This window comes from Natator depressus, chromosome 4 (assembly GCF_965152275.1).
Source record: "Natator depressus isolate rNatDep1 chromosome 4, rNatDep2.hap1, whole genome shotgun sequence".
In the NCBI taxonomy this organism is placed as follows: Eukaryota; Metazoa; Chordata; order Testudines; family Cheloniidae; genus Natator; species Natator depressus.
Genome location: NC_134237.1, coordinates 115613476 through 115632246, shown reverse-complemented (window position 1 = coordinate 115632246; position 18771 = coordinate 115613476). Strand labels below are relative to the sequence as shown.

The 18771-nt window shown below is 39.3% G+C and overlaps 1 protein-coding gene across 5 annotated transcripts in view; it reads left to right on the top strand.

Moving 5' to 3' along the window:
- Positions 1–18771, top strand: part of EVC2 (EvC ciliary complex subunit 2) — a 162310-nt gene that overhangs the window by 80763 nt on the left and 62776 nt on the right. For 3 of the 5 annotated variants that reach the window (XM_074951692.1, XM_074951694.1, XM_074951690.1), the window contains exons 11-14: positions 679–918; positions 1860–2035; positions 12732–12891; positions 14219–14679. In XM_074951692.1, the coding sequence (XP_074807793.1) occupies positions 679–918; positions 1860–2035; positions 12732–12891; positions 14219–14679 (1037 nt within the window). The remainder of the gene's footprint in view (positions 1–678; positions 919–1859; positions 2036–12731; positions 12892–14218; positions 14680–18771) is intronic. The other 2 variants (XM_074951693.1, XM_074951691.1) reach the window with 1 other exon arrangement.

Below are 18771 nucleotides of genomic sequence, written 5' to 3'. Positions count from 1 at the left end.
CAAGCAATGCCCCTCTGTCATGTACATTGGTCAAACTGGACAATCTCTACGTAAAAGAATAAATGGACACAAATCAGATGTCAAGAATTATAACATTCATAAACCAGTCGGAGAATACTTCAATCTCTCTGGTCACGCGATTACAGACATGAAAGTTGCGATATTACAGCAGAAAAACTTCAAAACCAGACTCCAGCGAGAGACTGCTGAATTGGAATTCATTTGCAAATTGGATACAGTTAACTTAGGCTTGAATAGAGACTGGGAGTGGTTAAGTCATTATGCAAGGTAACCTATTTCCCCTTGTTTTTTCCTACCTCCTCCCCCTCCCCCCCCCACTGTTCCTCAGACGTTCTTGTTAAACCCTGGATTTGTGCTGGAAATGGCCCACCTTGATTATCATACACATTGTAAGGAGAGTGTTATGGATAGATGAACAACTTCATCTTCTAGCACTGGCTTTTCTGTTGAATATTGAAAATATGATTTAATGTTAATATTATTTTATTTCAAAACAGCTGCTCATTTCAGATCACTTGAAGAGGAATGCGCATAGTATGCATTGAATACATGCGAGCTTAGTCTCAGTAATACATTAGTCTCAGTAATATTGGTACTTTTAAAATATATTAAACACGGGTAATCATTTGGATGTTCTTGTTTTTTGTCCTCTCCCAGTCTGCTATAGAATACAGATGTCTTCTGGAAAAAATTCACAAACTTGAGCAGAGCCACATGAAGAGATTCCTTTTGGTGAGGCAGGAGGAGTACTTTGCGAAAGCTTATCGACAACTGGCTATTTTCCAGAGAACAGAGCTCCATAATATCTTTTTTACACAGATAAAAAATGCCATTTTCAAGGGAGAATTGAAGTTAGAAGCAGCCAAAGCATTAGTGCAGGATTACTCTAAAATACAGGTAATGACGTAACTATTCCACTCTTTAACTTCCCAACAGATAGCGATCACATAGTAATGTTTGTGAAATGTTTCTCTAATTATCTCCACTTGTAGAATTTTGCCATGTTATCACTTTTATAACTGATTGACAATAGAAATAAGATGCAAAACTACAGTCCCATAATTCTGAAATTTTAAAGTCTAGACAAAAATTATTAATGCATGTACATAACCGTCCCCAGTAATGATGGGAGTTGTGCATGTTCATTCAGGCAGTCTGTACCGGCTAATTGGGTTTTACATTACAAATCTGAATAAAACTTGACCTGTTTTTTAAATTCTTCAAAGGTGCTTAAATGACTTAGACCCTAAGACTTAGGATCCTAAGTTACATAGGCACTTTTGGAAATTTCACACTATATCTTAAGGTGAAAATTGCTCTAGGGAAAGAGAATGTTTTTTGTTTCTTTAAAAGAGCATGGCTCTGCATATGCTTTCTACTGAGCATAGAGCCTACTACCCTTGGGCCCCAGTTCAGCAAGCATGTGCCTAGTTTAGGCACATGAGTAGTCCTGCTAAAGTCAACAGGACTGCTTATGTGCTTAAATTTAGGCACATGCTTCAAGTATCTTGTTGAATCAGGACCCTGAGTAGTCTCCTTGGCCTCCATGGACTCCTCTGGGTAGTAAGCACCGTGCTCAGTAGCTGGCTGTTCAGGCCCAAAGATCAACAAACTATGTTAGACTGATGCAACTGTAATAACGTGACACAATCATCTAATTTACAATACTTTTAATTAACTTGTATGGAAGTTCACTGTTGTTTTTTATTTGTAAAGGCTGTTTAATATTATTATTTTCTAATGCACAAAACTGGTCTAAATAGCACTCTCTCCGGTGTTAGTTAAAATGAATGTAACTTCTAATTAAGACATATATGTGTTCACATTCTTTCCTATAGGAGGACATTGAAGAACTAATGGATTTTTTGCAGGCTAATAAGAAGTATCATCTGAGTAAAAGATTTGCTTACAGAGAGTACCTAATAAATAATATACATTTATGGGATTCTCAAGCTTCTTCTCTCTTGAACACAGCAGCAAGCCAGATAACAAGTCTCATTAACAAGATGGAAAGGTAAATATAATCTCTATTTTAACTATTTCTGGTGTCTCCACTCCTATGTTATTTGAGTGACCTATGGTATTCCTCAAAAATAATTTTAGCTATATCTAATAAAGGTTAATGAATAGAATTTAAAAGTTTACTGAGAAGATTTATTATCTTTAAAATAATTCAATTGAATATTTAGTAGCTACCATATTGGTTATTAGCATCAGAGTGTAATATACTGTCTTTGGCCCTGATCCCACAATACTGAAATACTGCTGTCCCACATACCCTGTTAGAGCTCATTGACTTCAGTGAGGCTCTAAATGGGTACATCAGTTTATTTCTGTACTGCATGTTACAGGATTAGGGTCATTGTGTGTGAGTGACTAATATTACCCTCTGGTAGCAGTTTCACTGAGAGAATAAGGTACTTTCTACTAATATTAGTGGCTAGAGAGATTCTTTAGCCCAAGTGGTAGAAGCATGTGCTTTTGGAGCTATTAGTTAAGGGTTCTAGTCCCAACCCTTGTGTGTGATCTAGATCTGAATTATGTGTTGCTGTGAATGTGTTCAAATAAGATCTTGGTTATTTTCTTTTCTCCCAGCCTCACTCCATGTCATACAAATACATGTCCAAGAGAACAACTTCCATGTTTGATTTTAATATGTGATTTGCTTAACTGGATCATTTAGTTTTAGATTGATGCAGTGTCTTATGAGTAGAGTCAGATAAAGTGTTTTTGTCAGTTTCCTTGACTGATGGGAACACGTACAGTTAGACTTATTAACAGATGCCCAGATTCTGCTGCTGGAGGATTATGGCTCCCACTGAAGCCAGCAAGAGTTTGGGGCTGATTATAGATCCTTTACTTATTCAGATAGTACTCACCCATGTGAATAGCCCAGTTAAGTCAATGGGAATACTTTTAATAAGAATTACTGAACAGGACCCTATGTACATGAAAATCTAGACCTAGATGAAAAGTGCAACTCTGATTCCCTTCTAAATTTAACATGTAGGGTGAGGAGCTGGATATATGGTCTCAAATTGGCATGCATAAAAGTTTTCCAAAGGAAAGATGATCTCCACAGTTGACTGAGCTTATAAATAATATAATTGGTATAGATCTTTATTAGCAGACAAGCCACATGCTGCTGGGAATAGTAAAGAATAAATGTTGGCTAAAGTAATAAGTAAAAATGAATTGCAGAAAAAATATTTATTTAACTGCTTTGGGGTATTTCTTTTAGGTCATATAGGCTCTGGGCTGATTCAGATACAGTATTTGAGGATACCGTAGAAATATCCCTGAAGGTAATATGGAGACATAAAAATGATGAAATGGTGCTGGTGAAATGAGCAGTTAAAATTACATGACAGTATAGAGCAGTTTGAGGGAGAACTCTAGCTAGTACCAAGAGAGGTGAAGCATCTGCTAGCCTGGCATGTGGAGAAACTACTGAAGAGTATGCCAGGAAAGTAGGATGTGTCAGTGTGCAGGAAAGCAAATTACTAATTTTTCTGTTGATCCTGTGCCCACATCTTTCTTTATATATTTTAGACATATATTGGTGCCAGTTGCCAGTCATCTGGGTGCGATGTATTGCAGAAACAAATATAAAATAGATTAATATAATCCAAACTTCTCAGCCAGTAACAGGACCATATAGGCATATTACTATTTAAATTGTTTTCTTTCCTGCTATTGTTCTCAACTGAAAGGTAAAAATAATAGAAGATTTAGAGTAGGGCTGTCAAAAGATTAAAAAAATTAATCGTAATTAATAGACATTAATAGGCATTTTAATCACACTGTTAAACAATAATAGAATACCATTTATTTAAATATTTTTGGATATTTTCTATGTTTTCAAAGATAGGATCGGGGCTCTGGACTTCAGCTCTGCTCAGGGCTCCAGTCCCGCTCAGGGCTCCGGGCTTCATCCCCCATAGGACTCGGGGCTCCGGTCCCATACAGGGTTCAGGCCTTCAGCTCCCCCTTGGAGTGCGGGGCTCCAGCTCAGCACTTCAGCGTACCCGTGGAGCTGCACACTGGGACTTCAGCCCCCATGCCGCCCGCGGAGCTGTGGGCTGGGGCTTTGGCCTCCCCTCCCTCCCCCCACCGCCGATGCATCCCTCCCAACCCAGAGGAATGCGATTAACGCATTAAAAAATTAATGAGTTAATTTTGTTTTCAGTTCATTGCAGGCATTAACTGCGATTGTTTGACAGCCCTAGTTTAGAGGCCCAAAGGAAGATTGATATGAGATACCAAAAGATCATGTTCTGTATCTGCAAGTAGTGCAAAACTAACAGCGCTTCATTAGAGACTGGATAACTGTTCATTTAGAGCCAAGTACCTTACCTTATTTTTGTAACCTTTGCTCTTCTATTTAGCCACCTATTGCAGTAGCTGTCACCTGTTGAGTCATGACTGCCATTAGACTGTAAGCTCTGTTGAGCAAGGACAGTCTTCCTATATGCCTGTACTCTGCTTTGCACGTTTTGGATGGTACCATAATGTATGTGCAGCTATGTGTCCAAAACCAATCTTACCACCTCCTTTGTAATGTAATGAAGATCCCACTTCTGCAGCTTGTACCCTTCCATATTTTCACATCACTTTCAAATCATATTCTGCTTTTGGTCTCCTTGAGAAAAGTTCTTTGGTTGTTCTGTAGACATTGTTACTTTGGGAAGGCCCTTAATGAGAAGCTCTAATTAAATAGGCCACTGTGCAGATTTAATCATGAATTCATAGGAGCTGATTACTAAAATGAAGGAAGAAGTGGGGTTTATTAAACTGGAAAAGTAGCTTTAGTTCACTGTTTAATAACTGATATTGAACTTGAGATGCAAAATAAAAAAAAAATCAATGACTAGAAAAGAGAGAGAGGAGAGTTAGAAGAAAAAAATTTCAGTAGTGGAAAGGCAAGGCCTGGGTAGTTTTTGGTGGTGATACAGTGTGATATTCATGTGCACAAAATACTGCAGCACGAACACGAGTCGTAAGGAAATCCTAATGTAAAACAATGCTTTTCTCTCTCTAACTTTGCATGCTATTCATTGGCTATAATGTTCAGAGGAGTGAGGAAGCATTTACAAATTGGGGGAGGGATGCAGTTCTACTTTCCAGAGAAATCTTGCGATTGAGTTTCTTACAACAGGATTAGTTTTGCACCGAGAGCTACAAACAATATCAGCAAATGGCGTTTCCTCTCACCATATAAGTAATAGGAAGGTTGGATGGAGGATTCCGCAGATTTTTTTTCATAGTGTCAAATTTTAAACTAAATTCTGCAAAGTTAGACACCCTCGCAAAACAAAGTGACAATACTCTGTTATCTTGTGTGACCCTCCTATAACTTCAGACACCCCCACACTCACGCAGCATGTTTGCTTTCAGAAGATTGGCAAGACCTGTGCCTATTTTTTCATTCTCTGGACGTTGATATTGTAAAACTAGACAATGTAGTATTTCTGAACATTCTCCAGAGTCATTCTGCTGCAGGCAAAGCTGAGAATCATGCCCAAAACCCAGAAGAAGAAGAATTCCATGGTAGGTTGGCCAGAATTTCAGTCTTTAATTATAAGGGGAATTGGGGAATATTTACAGACCAGAGCAGAAGAAATATTAAGAAAAAGAAAAGTCTGAACCAAAATTCTGGTCCTTTTAAATTGTATCATTAATCTCCTCTGCTTTTTCATCTTACCCTTCAACTCCCACTTCTCTCGTTACAAATGTAGATGTTCCTTTATCAAAACCAGTACACAGTAGATTAGGTACTTTAAACATATACTTATGGATGGGATTAAAGGGAATTTTGAGATGCATAATTGTTTTATATCTAGAGAGGAAATTGGGAAAATATGTGGATGAGATAGAATACACATAAACAAATTCAGAGGTAGCATTAAACAGGCAAGACATAAATGCTGTAAAGGACTTTTAAAAGCAGAGCTTAATAGAATGTTTAAAATATATTGGGTAAAAAGTCAATCGAGGTTCATATGAAAAAGATACTGTAAGAATGTTAACAAAATAAGTAAATGGTGAAAATCATTTGAAAATCAAGCTGCTGATTTGGGTGCCTAAATAGGGATTTACTCTAACTCTAGGTATTTGCAGTGCTGCTGTAGTTTTGTTGGTCCCAAGATATTTGAGAGACAAGGTGAGGGAGGGAATATCTTTTATTGGAACAATTTCTGTTGGTGGAAGAGAAAGCTTTTGAGTTGGTCTCTTTTTGCCAACAGAATTTGACCCAGTAAAAGATATTACCTCACCCACTGTGTGTCTCTAACTCTAGGTATACAAGTTTGAAAATTTTGCCCATAATATAGTAGGCAAGGATGGATAGTCAGATGTCTCTGGGCCAGATTCCCTCTCCATTCTGCCCTCTTTGCATCACTCAGCGCAAAGGGGCTGGAGTCTGGCCTAGACAACCTACTGAGAATTCTGCCAAGGGTTAGGGAGCTCTCAGTTGGCATAAAGTCAGTGTAGTTGGTTCCCATGCCAACCATGCCCCTTCGCTCCCCCCATACAAACACTGGCTTAGGGGTTGAGGGGGAGTGTAGCTGCATTCTGCCAAATCTCAGCTGGCCCCCTTAGGGAGCTGGGCTGGAGCAGATGTGATCTGTGAATTATGGAGCTGTAACCAGCCATAAACAGCTCCTAGGCTGCCTCCCTTTCTCGATGCTGAATGTGGAAGAGAATCTGACTCTGTCTTTTACAAAGAAATTTTATACTTTGAACATGGTTCCCTAGACACAAGAGGACAGGTGTGACGTCTGATTAAAATATAATTACGCAAGCCATTATTTCTACCACTGTTATATAATTGCAACGAATCTTATGCAAAGTGTAACACGTGGCCAGAAAGGGTTAAACAGCTTGCAGGCTAAGAGTATATCTACACTGCCCACGTTACAGCGTGGCTGCAGCAGTGCTGTGACGTAGGCAGGATAGTCATGCTTTATCGCTGGGGGAGAGCTCTCCCAGCAATAAAAAATAACCACCTCGAATGAGGGGTGGTAGCTTTATTGCCAGGTGCACGGCTCCCGTCGATAAAGGCTGTCTATACTGCTGCTTTTCAGCACTAAAACATTTGCCACTTGGGGGGGGGGTGTTTTTTCACACCCCTGAACGACTAAAGTTTTAGCGCTGAAAGTGGCCGTGTAGACACAGCCTAACTAACCATGACCTTTAAAGCCATTTTAGAAAGGTATGCGAATGGAAATTAAGGCCATTCATGCTAAATAGGCTAGAACTTTGAAATGCAAACCTATATTGTTAGAAGTGATACTAATTGTGTGTATCTTTAATTCTAGCTATGTAAATAAACAGTTCCTGTCTGTCACTGTAGCTACTGATTCAGGGATCAAAAGGGAATATTAACATTTAGATGAATCTTGGGTAAAATAACGTCATTGTCTATATGTCTCTTTGAAGTTTATAATAGACTGCCTGATGGATAAATTGCCCTATGTTAATTTGTGTAACTACAAAAAGAAAAGGAGTACTAGTGGCACCTTAGAGACTAACCAATTTATTTGAGCATAAGCTTTCGTGAGCTACAGCTCACTTCATCGGATGCAGCTGTAGCTCACGAAAGCTTATGCTCAAATAAATTAGTTAGTCTCTAAGGTGCCACAAGTACTCCTTTTCTTTTTGCGAATACAGACTAACACGGCTGTTACTCTGAAACCTGTAATTACTGGTGGTGTTCAGAAAGCACAAGGTTACATCAAAAGCCTATTGTTTAACCAGAACTGTGTGGTCAAGTGGATGCTAGAACACTGTATAAAAAGACCCTCAGTAACAGTAATAACAGTAATCGGAGGCCTATCCACCATTGTGCAATATGTCACTGCAATATTTTCTGCTGTTGTTTGTCCTTTAATTCATAGAGCCATTTTATTTGTATATGTGCTATTGTGAGCAGATATCTGCATTGAACTCTCCACAATCTAACCTCTTCTCTTGCTTCAGAAGATTCCACAGCTTCAGTGCCCCTCAGCATGTTAGGAGTTTAGACCATTGCTGCTAATACACATTTTCTTACATTTATGCAAGTTAAATGTCCTCCGCTGTCAAATTGTCCATTTCATTTATATATTTAAATCCATCCATAGTTTCTCATAATCCTCCATTTTACTAAACAAATTGACTTAGTGTCATTATCATACTTTATCAACTCTTTTACTTTTTGTTCAAAATCTATTTAATAATTTTTATCAAATACTGACAATCACCTTGGTACCCCGATATTTGACCTGTAGAACAGCCTTCGCTGTAGCTTTTTTAATTGCTTTACTGGTTCGAACTGCAGGACTGCCCTTATTCATTTATTAGTCATTTTCCTTAATAGTCTCGTGTGAGAGACCTTTTCAAAAAAGCGTTCGGAAAAATCTAAGTGAATTACATTCATGCTGCTTTATCTACCATTTTGTTAACATTTCCGAAGAATTCTCCTACATAGAAAGCTCTTTTTATCATTTTCCTTACAAAAACTATGCAGGGCTTGACTTGTCCAGGCAATACTTGTCCAGGTGTTCTGCTACTTTAACCTTACTTTTCCACTGCATGCATCCGATGAAGGGAGCTGTAGCTCACGAAAGCTTATGTTCAAATAAATTGGTTAGTCTCTAAGGTGCCGCAAGTACTCCTTTTCTTCTTTTAACCTTACTGGAACTCTTAATAACTGGTTTCCCCAGTAGCACAATGAGCCCCACCATTCTGTAATTCCTGTGTTCTAGATAGTCAAAAAGGCACCAGATTAGTGACTTCACAGCTTTTTTTTTCCGAACAATTGCTAGTTTTAAAGTGCTATGGCTTCATTTCGCCAAGCACTCTGCTCCTTCACACTTCATTTCTTTCATAACACTTTGATAACCTTATCCAGTCCTGGCAATTTACTGGACTTGAAGAACTCCTATTGCAGTATGACTTTCTCCATGGATTTTAATCTCTAATAAAACCACAATAATTTCCTGTGATATGTGGATTTAAATCCTACCATCATCTACAGTAAAGTCCAAATCAAAACATTCCTCTTACTGATCTCTTTTAGTAGTGTACTTTTTATTCTTCTCCATTTAAGTGGAGTCTATTGCATCAATAAATATTTCTCCAAACAGTCCTTTGACATCCCCTTCCACCAGATAGAACTGGGGTAGCTAAGCTACCCATTGTTGTTGTTATTGCGTCAGCAGAGCATAAGCCTTTAATTTCTTGGGGCCTGACCCCACCAGGTGCTGAGCACCTGCTATCTGCATTAAGATTAATGACTTGCTTAGCAGCTCTTTGGGTCTGGATTTTACTATGAGCAATTACTCATTGCAATTCTGATCTGGACATCTGCAGAATACTGATCCAGTTGGGTGAAATCCTGGTCCCACTGAAGTCCTTGGCAAAACTCCCATCGACTTCAGTGGGGCAAGGATTTCACCCATTGTTTCCATCGTATGGGCTTTCTAATCAAATAGATTCCATCCCTTAGTCATGTCCACACTGGAGTGATCTGTCTAAAATAGTTGTGGTTTCCTTTACTTCTTCAGATATAATTCAACTCTACACAACCTAACCTACCCATCAGACAAACTATAGTTTGAAGTCTGAAGCCCTTTTGCTTTTTTTTTTAATTGTCAATCATAACTCTGAGTTGCCAATTATACTGGGCATTCTAACTGGCTCCTTTTTTAATTTTGACTTTTAAATCTTGAGCTGTAGCCTGGAGATGCTTTCATTTTTGTCTTAGAGGTACAACCATTATATTATTAGTTTCAGAGTAGCAGCTGTGTTAGTCTGTATTCGCAAAAAGAAAAGGAATACTTGTGGCACCTTAGAGACTAACCAATTTATTTGAGCATAAGCTTTCGTGAGCTACAGCTCACTTCATCGGATGCATTCAGCTGTAGCTCACGAAAGCTTATGCTCAAATAAATTTGTTAGTCTATTAGGTGCCACAAGTACTCCTTTTCTTTTTTATATTAATAGTGTTATTTAGCTGACACTCTGCTTCTGCTTGAACTGATGGCTACACCTCCTTGTCTCTATTGTTTGTGTCTTTGGAAACTCAGTCCATATTCCTTTTTACTGGCCCCCTGTAGTACCCACAACTACCTACAATTTAATCTGAGTGCCTTTTAAGATTTTTACACGTAAAAAAATTCCACAGAATAAATCAACTTGGAACTAATGAGGTGTGTGTCTATCATCGTCCCCATAATCAGTGTGTGTATCTATCACCACCTTGTTCACTTAGCTGGCATGTTACATCACTTTCCCTCCACCTTTCATCTCATGGCCCCAATTCTGATTCCTGCTGCAGCCCCTTTTACTCCACTCTGGGCAGGGATTGTAAAGGGGCTGCAAAGACTCCTGGGTAATTCCCCCAGCACAAAATAGATTAAAGGTATTTAAAAGTAATATCTTGATTGATTATTATTTTGCATAACTTGCTCTTCCTCCTATCTAATTCCACCACCCACATGTTATACTACTTTGTTTTCCCTTGTATTTGGCACAGAAAGGAGCCTAGATATGGAATTTGCAGTTCACAAAGCTGAAGGGAAGCTTGGCACTGCCCAATCTATCTGCCACATCATTGGAATTTATAATCAATTGGTTTCAGGCAAGGACAAATATTATTTGGCTTCAAGTAGAGCACGTTGACAGTTGGTGGGATTGCTTTGAGGGCTTTTTCCCACAGAAGATTTTTTTTAAAAAAAGGGTGGTGGATGGAAGTTGAAAAAATTGAGTTCTGCAAAACTTAGCAAACCTACGTGATAAGGAGGGAGGCTGAGCTGAGCTCCTCATTAGAATTTAAAGCAAGTTTGATAGGCAGGGGACAGTGTTCTGTTGCTCATTTAATTGACTGTAAACTCTCAAACAGTAGATGGAGAAACAAGTGCTGGCTTTGAACAGGAGCTCTCTATTCACTTTGGGTAAAATGCAAAAGCCACACAACTAAATAAATGTTCTTCAACTTCGCTTTAATTTGATTATTTTGGGAATTTGAGGTAAAATCTAACTTGGAACAAATGTGGGACAGCTAAATTCATATGGACAAATCCTAGGTAAATTCACAAAATCAATGGGAATTGGTCTCAATCCTTTCCTGAGAAAGGTCTGAATAAAGGACTACAAGATTTCGCCCATAGTTTAACTGTTGAAGTGTGTTGGAGACTTTGCTGGGACAGTGGCATGTGAGCCCTATATGTTATTAGGTCCTGATTTTCAGAGGGGCTGTGCGCACACAATTCCATTTGAAACCAATGTGAGCTGCACAGTGCTCAGCCCTTCTGAAAATTGGGTACTTGGAGAATAATTGAGGAAGGGTTTGAACAAAAATCCACAGTGTTAGGGATAGTACTTTCAGCCCAGGTTCCATTTTGACCCTTTTAACCTCCTTTTAGGGAATACTCAGTATTTAATATTAGAAATATTTCTTGTGAGTCATGGTAATAACTGCGAAAATCCAAAAGCCTAACCTGATTGATTTAAGATCCTCCTTTATATCCCTATTGTTTAAAGGTATTTTGGGAACTCTTGAGTGACAAGAATAGCAGCAGTCTTTATAATGACAGGTTTCAGAGTAACAGCCGTGTTAGTCTGTATTCATAAAAAGAAAAAAGAAAAGAGAAAAGGAGTACTTGTGGCACCTTCTTATAATGCAATTAGAGTTGTTAATAGGGAGAGAGAGAGAGACTTATCTGACTATACTTTATTGTGTCTAGCCCATGCACTCATGTGAATTAGAGAAGTCAGTGGAGTTAGACTGGTGTCATAATCTTGCAAATCTATCCTGAATCCAAAAGATGTCCTGTATGTGTAAAACTGGGAAGGTTTGGTCTGTGGAGTTGCTATATTTCTCTTTTCATCCAAAATCCTGGTAATTCTTTTGATTTATTTTGAATATTGTAGAAGTGAGTGAAAGTCTTTGCACAGGTTTTGCTAACTATCATTTGTAGTGTGTATAAAATTATTGTGCATGTGTGATATATAAATGTAACATTTAAGGAGACTTTTTACATTTTCAGACTATAATGTATAAATATAAAACATGTCTAATTTGAAAATTCTGTACAATACCCTTCTTTTTCCTTGCATTAATCCCATCCTACACTACAAGTCCTCTCCTTCCAAAGTGCTCTTTTTGGTGCCGTATCCTCTATCACACCACATGCTAACATGTTTTCCTTTATGACGTACCACCACTTCTTCTTGGGTTGGCATCTCTTTCTTTCAGTCTTGAGCCATTGGACTCTTTCTCACTAGTTGTCAGGACTGTGCTTTACATGAGGACTGTGCTTTACGTGACCAAACCACGTGAGCCTGCACTCCCTAATTTTTTCATTTATGCACATTACTTTGAGCATCTTCTGTCTAACACTAACTCTATATATGTATGCATCTCCTTGGTTTTTTCCCCCTCCTTCCTTCCCAGTCTCCCCTCATGCTCCCATTTGTTTATTCACCTCTTGCGTATTATCTATATGCTACACTGTGAGCTTTCGGAGGCATGGACTGTCTTTGTATTATTTGCTTGCATAGTGTCCAATACAGTGGGATCCTGAGCCTTGTTAGGGGCTGTTAAGCATTACAGCAACAGAAATAAATAATAACTATGTGCCTTTGTACAAACACACACACTCAGTCTCTCTCTCTCTCTACTGTTAAGTATTCAAGGTAACAGGTATTAAACACTCTTATTACAGAGCTGGTCATTTGTCTGAAAATCATTTGGGACCACTTCTAGATCAAGCTCAGGCAGAAGTTCATTCTGTTAAACAGAAGTTGGATCATAATTTAAAACAGGAAAAGCAAAGGCTTCACCAGAAACTCGTTACTAAGAGAAGACGAGAAATGTTGCAAAAGGTAATTATGTACAGTGTAACGGTTTACCCTGGGATTATGCTGAAAAAAGCCCTGATTGAATTGAAAGATAAGGCCTAATTCTTTTATGACGATGAAGATAACAAACATCCATGCTAGGATAGTAGAGGAAAATCAGTCTTCATAATTTTTAGTGGCATTACCACAATATACAGTAGAACCTCAGAGTTATGAATACCAGAATTACGAACTGACTGGTTAACCACGCACCTTATTTGGAACTGGAAATACACAATCAGGCAGCAGCAGAGACAAAAAAACAAAAAGAGCAAATACTGTACAGTACTGCGTTAAACGTAAACTACTAAAAAAAATAAAGGGAAAGTTTAAAAAAAAAGATTTGGCAAGAAAACTGTTTCTGTGCTTGTTTCATTTAAATTAAGATGGTTAAAAGCAGTATTTTTCTTCTGCAGAGTAAAGTTTCAAAGCTGTATTAAGTCAATGTTCAGTTATAAAGTTTTGAAAGAACAATCATAGTGTTTTGTTCAGAGTTATGAACATTTCAGAATTACGAACAACCTCCATTCCCGAGGTATTCGTAGCTATGAGGTTCTACTGTATTGTCTTACCTGAGCAGTTATTCATAGCCTGACAACAGAAGACCAGATCATTCCCTACCATTGGGAAAACCTGCAGGTAAGTGATATACATGAAGAAAATGCTGAGTTTCCATTTGTGGAATCTGATATTTCATCAGGTCGGGATCATAGGGTTAGATTCTACCACAGTGGGAGCAGGTGGCATGACCTTCCAAACCCACTGAGCTTCCAAACTCTTTGGAAGAAAATGCCTTGGAGCTCTGGCAATCATGCAGAGGGCCAACACTTCCATTGTATTCTCTGTGCTTCCCACTGGTGTGGTCTTAAATGATAAATTGTGTTAAAACAAGGGTAGCTTTGGCTAGCTTTACAGTGAAAATATTGCATAGTGTAATATGAAATATCAATAAAACATTTTTCTTTTCTTTCCTCTATTTCTTTGATCAGAGTTTGCATTTGGAATTTTACCAGTTCATTAGATTTCTGACCCTTTCAGTCGTTTGAAAATGTGTCAGGGCATGAGCTAAATTGCACACTGCGTTTTTGTTGGTGTTAGCATTCTGTCTAACTTCAACCTAAATTAATAGTGGCCTTTTGGGCACATATGAATGCAGCGCTGATAGTATGCAATGAAATTGTCATTTTGAGTATTACAAAAAACTGTTATGTATAATTTCACCTTGGTATGAAATATGTATGTAGGGGATTGGAACTAAAAAGAGGTTTCTTCTATTTACCTTGTATCTTTTTTTTTTTGGTAAATGAATCAGCAGAAAGAACAAAGAAAGGAGCAGATGTCGATAGGAGACACTTTCAAAACCACTAAAGAGGTTAGCCACTACTTGAACCACTGGCAAAAGCTCCTGACTGAACATGCTGTTGAATTTGAAGAGCTTATTGAAAAGCTTGATAATGATGCCGGTGAAGAAATAAAAATGCTTAGATTTACTTTGACAGAGAAAGCTATTGAAGAACTTAAACGCATTCAGTATGGAGTAATCACTCAAGAACTTTTAAAACTGAGTGTGCCAAAGCCGTTCCTGCAACAAATTGTTGAGGAGCATAAAAAGGAAATTGCTATTCAAACTGAACAGCTTGAAAAAGAAGAACGTGACAAAAATATGGCCACTGGGGAATGGCTTGAGAATACCAGGCAAAAACTGAGCCAAGAGCTGGAACAGAGCATTGCAGAACAAAAAAAACTAAGGAGTTGGGAACAGTTAGTATTCATGTAAGTGTCTGTCCATTTTCTTTTCTTGGTTATGCCTCTATGCTTTTGAGTTTAACAAACATGTGGGCTTAATTTTTAACTATCAATTCTTGGCTATAAACTTTGGACCTGAGTTTCACAGGTTCACAGTACCCACCACTCGTACTGCAGTCAATATGTGCTGTCTTTGCCCTGTGCTAGTGAAAATTAGCCCTTTGGTTTGTTTGGGGATTTTTAATGAAAATTCCAAGAAGCTGAATATGTTAAAATTATAAGGGTGATTTAGAATTTTTACGCTTTAATTCAGTGTATGCCATGCTTTATTTGCAAAACTCTCAGTATTCAGAGATTCACAGATCCCAAGACCAGAAATGATGATTATGAACATCTGCTCTGATCTCCTGTATAACACAGGCCGTAGAACTTCCCCAAAAATAATTCCTAGAGCATATAATTTAGAAGAACATCCAAACTTGATTTAAAAATTGTCATGATGGAGAATCCACCATGACCCTTGGTAAATTGTTCCAATGGTTAATTACACTCACTGTTAAACATTTATGCTTTATTTTCAGTCTGAATTTGGCTAGCTTCAACTTCCAGCTGCTGGATTGTGTTATACCTTTCTTTGCTAGACTAAAGAGCCTATTATTAAATATTTTTTTCCCAGGTAGATACTTATAGACTGTGATCAAATCACCCCTTAACCTTCTCTTTGTTAAGCTAAATACAGTGATCGACTCCAAGAGCTCAAACTAAAGCATGTTGTCTAATCCTTTAATAATTCTTATGGCTCTTCTCTGAAACCTCTCCAAATTATGAACATCCTTCTGGAATTGCGGGCAGCAGAACTGGATGTAGTATTCCAGCAGTGGTCACACCATAGAATCATAGAATATCAGGGTTGGAAGGGACCCCAGAAGGTCATCTAGTCCAACCCCCTGCTCGAAGCAGGACCAATTCCCAGTTAAATCATCCCAGCCAGGGCTTTGTCAAGCCTGACCTTAAAAACCTCTAAGGAAGGAGATTCTACCACCTCCCTAGGTAACGCATTCCAGTGTTTCACCACCCTCTTAGTGAAAAAGTTTTTCCTAATATCCAATCTAAACCTCCCCCATTGCAACTTGAGACCATTACTCCTCGTTCTGTCATCTGCTACCATTGAGAACAGTCTAGAGCCATCCTCTTTGGAACCCTCTTTCAGGTAGTTGAAAGCAGCTATCAAATCCCCCCTCATTCTTCTCTTCTGCAGACTAAACAATCCCAGCTCCCTCAGCCTCTCCTCATAAGTCATGTGCTCTAGACCCCTAATCATTTTTGTTGCCCTTCGCTGGACTCTCTCCAATTTATCCACATCCTTCTTGTAGTGTGGGGCCCAAAACTGGACACAGTACTCCAGATGAGGCCTCACCAGTGTCGAATAGAGGGGAACGATCACATCCCTCGATCTGCTGGCTATGCCCCTACTTATACATCCCAAAATGCCATTGGCCTTCTTGGCAACAAGGGCACACTGTTGACTCATATCCAGCTTCTCGTCCACTGTCACCCCTAGGTCCTTTTCCGCAGAACTGCTGCCTAGCCATTCGGTCCCTAGTCTGTAGCGGTGCATTGGATTCTTCCATCCTAAGTGCAGGACCCTGCACTTATCCTTATTGAACCTCATCAGATTTCTTTTGGCCCAATCCTCCAATTTGTCTAGGTCCTTCTGTATCCTATCCCTCCCCTCCAGCGTATCTACCACTCCTCCCAGTTTAGTATCATCTGCAAATTTGCTGAGAGTGCAATCCACACCATCCTCCAGATCATTTATGAAGATATTGAACAAAACCGGCCCCAGGACCGACCCCTGGGGCACTCCACTTGACACCGGCTGCCAACTAGACATGGAGCCATTTATCACTACCCGTTGAGCCCGACAATCTAGCCAGCTTTCTACCCACCTTATAGTGCATTCATCCAGCCCATACTTCTTTAACTTGCTGACAAGAATACTGTGGGAGACCGTGTCAAAAGCTTTGCTAAAGTCAAGAAACAATACATCCACTGCTTTCCCTTCATCCACAGAACCAGTAATCTCATCATAAAAGGCGATTAGATTAGTCAGGCATGACCTTCCCTTGGTGAATCCATGCTGACTGTTCCTGATCACTTTCCTCTCATGTAAGTGCTTCAGGATTGATTCTTTGAGGACCTGCTCCATGATTTTTCCAGGGACTGAGGTGAGGCTGACCGGCCTGTAGTTCCCAGGATCCTCCTTCTTCCCTTTTTTAAAGATTGGCACTACATTAGCCTTTTTCCAGTCATCCGGGACTTCCCCCGTTCGCCACGAGTTTTCAAAGATAATGGCCAAGGGCTCTGCAATCACAGCCGCCAATTCCTTCAGCACTCTCGGATGTAACTCGTCCGGCCCCATGGACTTGTGCACGTCCAGCTTTTCTAAATAGTCCCTAACCACCTCTATCTCCACAGAGGGCTGGCCATCTCTTCCCCATTCTGTGATGCCCAGCGCAGCAGTCTGGGAGCTGACCTTGTTAGTGAAAACAGAGGCAAAAAAAGCATTGAGTACATTAGCTTTTTCCACATCCTCTGTCACTAGGTTGCCTCCCTCATTCAGTAAGGGGCCCACACTTTCCTTGGCTTTCTTCTTGTTGCCAACATACCTGAAGAAACCCTTCTTGTTACTCTTGACATCTCTTGCTAGCTGCAGCTCCAGGTGCGATTTGGCCCTCCTTATATCTTTCCTACATGCCCGAGCAATATTTTTATACTCTTCCCTGGTCATATGTCCAACCTTCCACTTCTTGTAAGCTTCTTTTTTATGTTTAAGATCCGCTAGGATTTCACCATTAAGCCAAGCTGGTCGCTTGCCATGTTTACTATTCTTTACCAGTGCCACATATGGAAGTAAAATAACCTCTACTGGAGATTACTCTGTTTGTGCATCACAGGATCACATTAACATCACAGGGGGAGCACATGTTCAACTGATCATGCACCACGACCCACAAATCTTTTTCAGAGTCGCTGCTTCCCAGAAAAGAGTCCCCCATACTGCAAGTGTGGTCTACATTCTTTGTTCCTAGATGTATACATTTGTATTTAGCCATATTAAAACACACTTTGTTCGCTTGTGCCCAATTTACCAAATGGTCCAGATTGATCTGAATCAGTGACCTGTGCTCTTCATTATTGACTTCTCCTCCAACTTTTGTGTCATCTTCAAACTTTGAGTGATGATTTTATGTTTTCTTCCAAGTCACAGATAAAAATGTGGAATAGCGCTGGGGCAAGAACTCATCCTTGCGGGACCCCACTGGAAACACACCCGCTTGATAATGATTCCCCGTTTACAGTTATATTTTGAGACCTTATCACTTAGCCAGTTTGTAATCCATTTAATGTATGCCATCATGTTAATTTGATATCATTCTACGTTTTTTAATCAAAAAGTTGTGCAATAACAAGTCTAACCCCTTACAGAAATCTAAGTATGTTACATCAACACTATTACCTGTATCAACCAAACTTGTAACATCATCAAAAAAAAGGTATCAGGTTAGTTTGACAGGATCTGTTTTTCATAAACCCATGTTGAGTTGCATTAATTTACATTACTCTCCTGTAGTTCTTTATTAATTGAGTCCTGTATCAGCCACTGCATTATCTTGCTCAAGATCTCTGATAGACCTGTAGTGACCTGGGTCATCCCATTTGCCCTTTTTAAAAATCGGCACAACATTATCTTTCTTCCAGTCTTCTGGAACATCCACAGTGCTCCAAGACTTACTAAAAATCAACATTAAAGGTTCAGCAAGCTCCTACCCCAGCTCTTTTAATACTCTTGGGCGCAAATAAATCTGGACCTGCTGATTTTAAAATGTCTAACTTTAGTAGCTTCTGTTTAACATCGTCCAGAGACACTAGTGGGATGGAAAGAGTGTTATCACAATATGATGAGACTATATCATCTGTTTTTCCCCAAATACAACACAGAAATATTTATTGGAAAGTAAGAGACGTGCATAGGAGGCGATTGCAGCCCTACCCGCCTCCATCCCGCAGGAGGACTTCAGGGCCCACCAAGAACTCTTAAAGAGGGTGGCAGCAAGC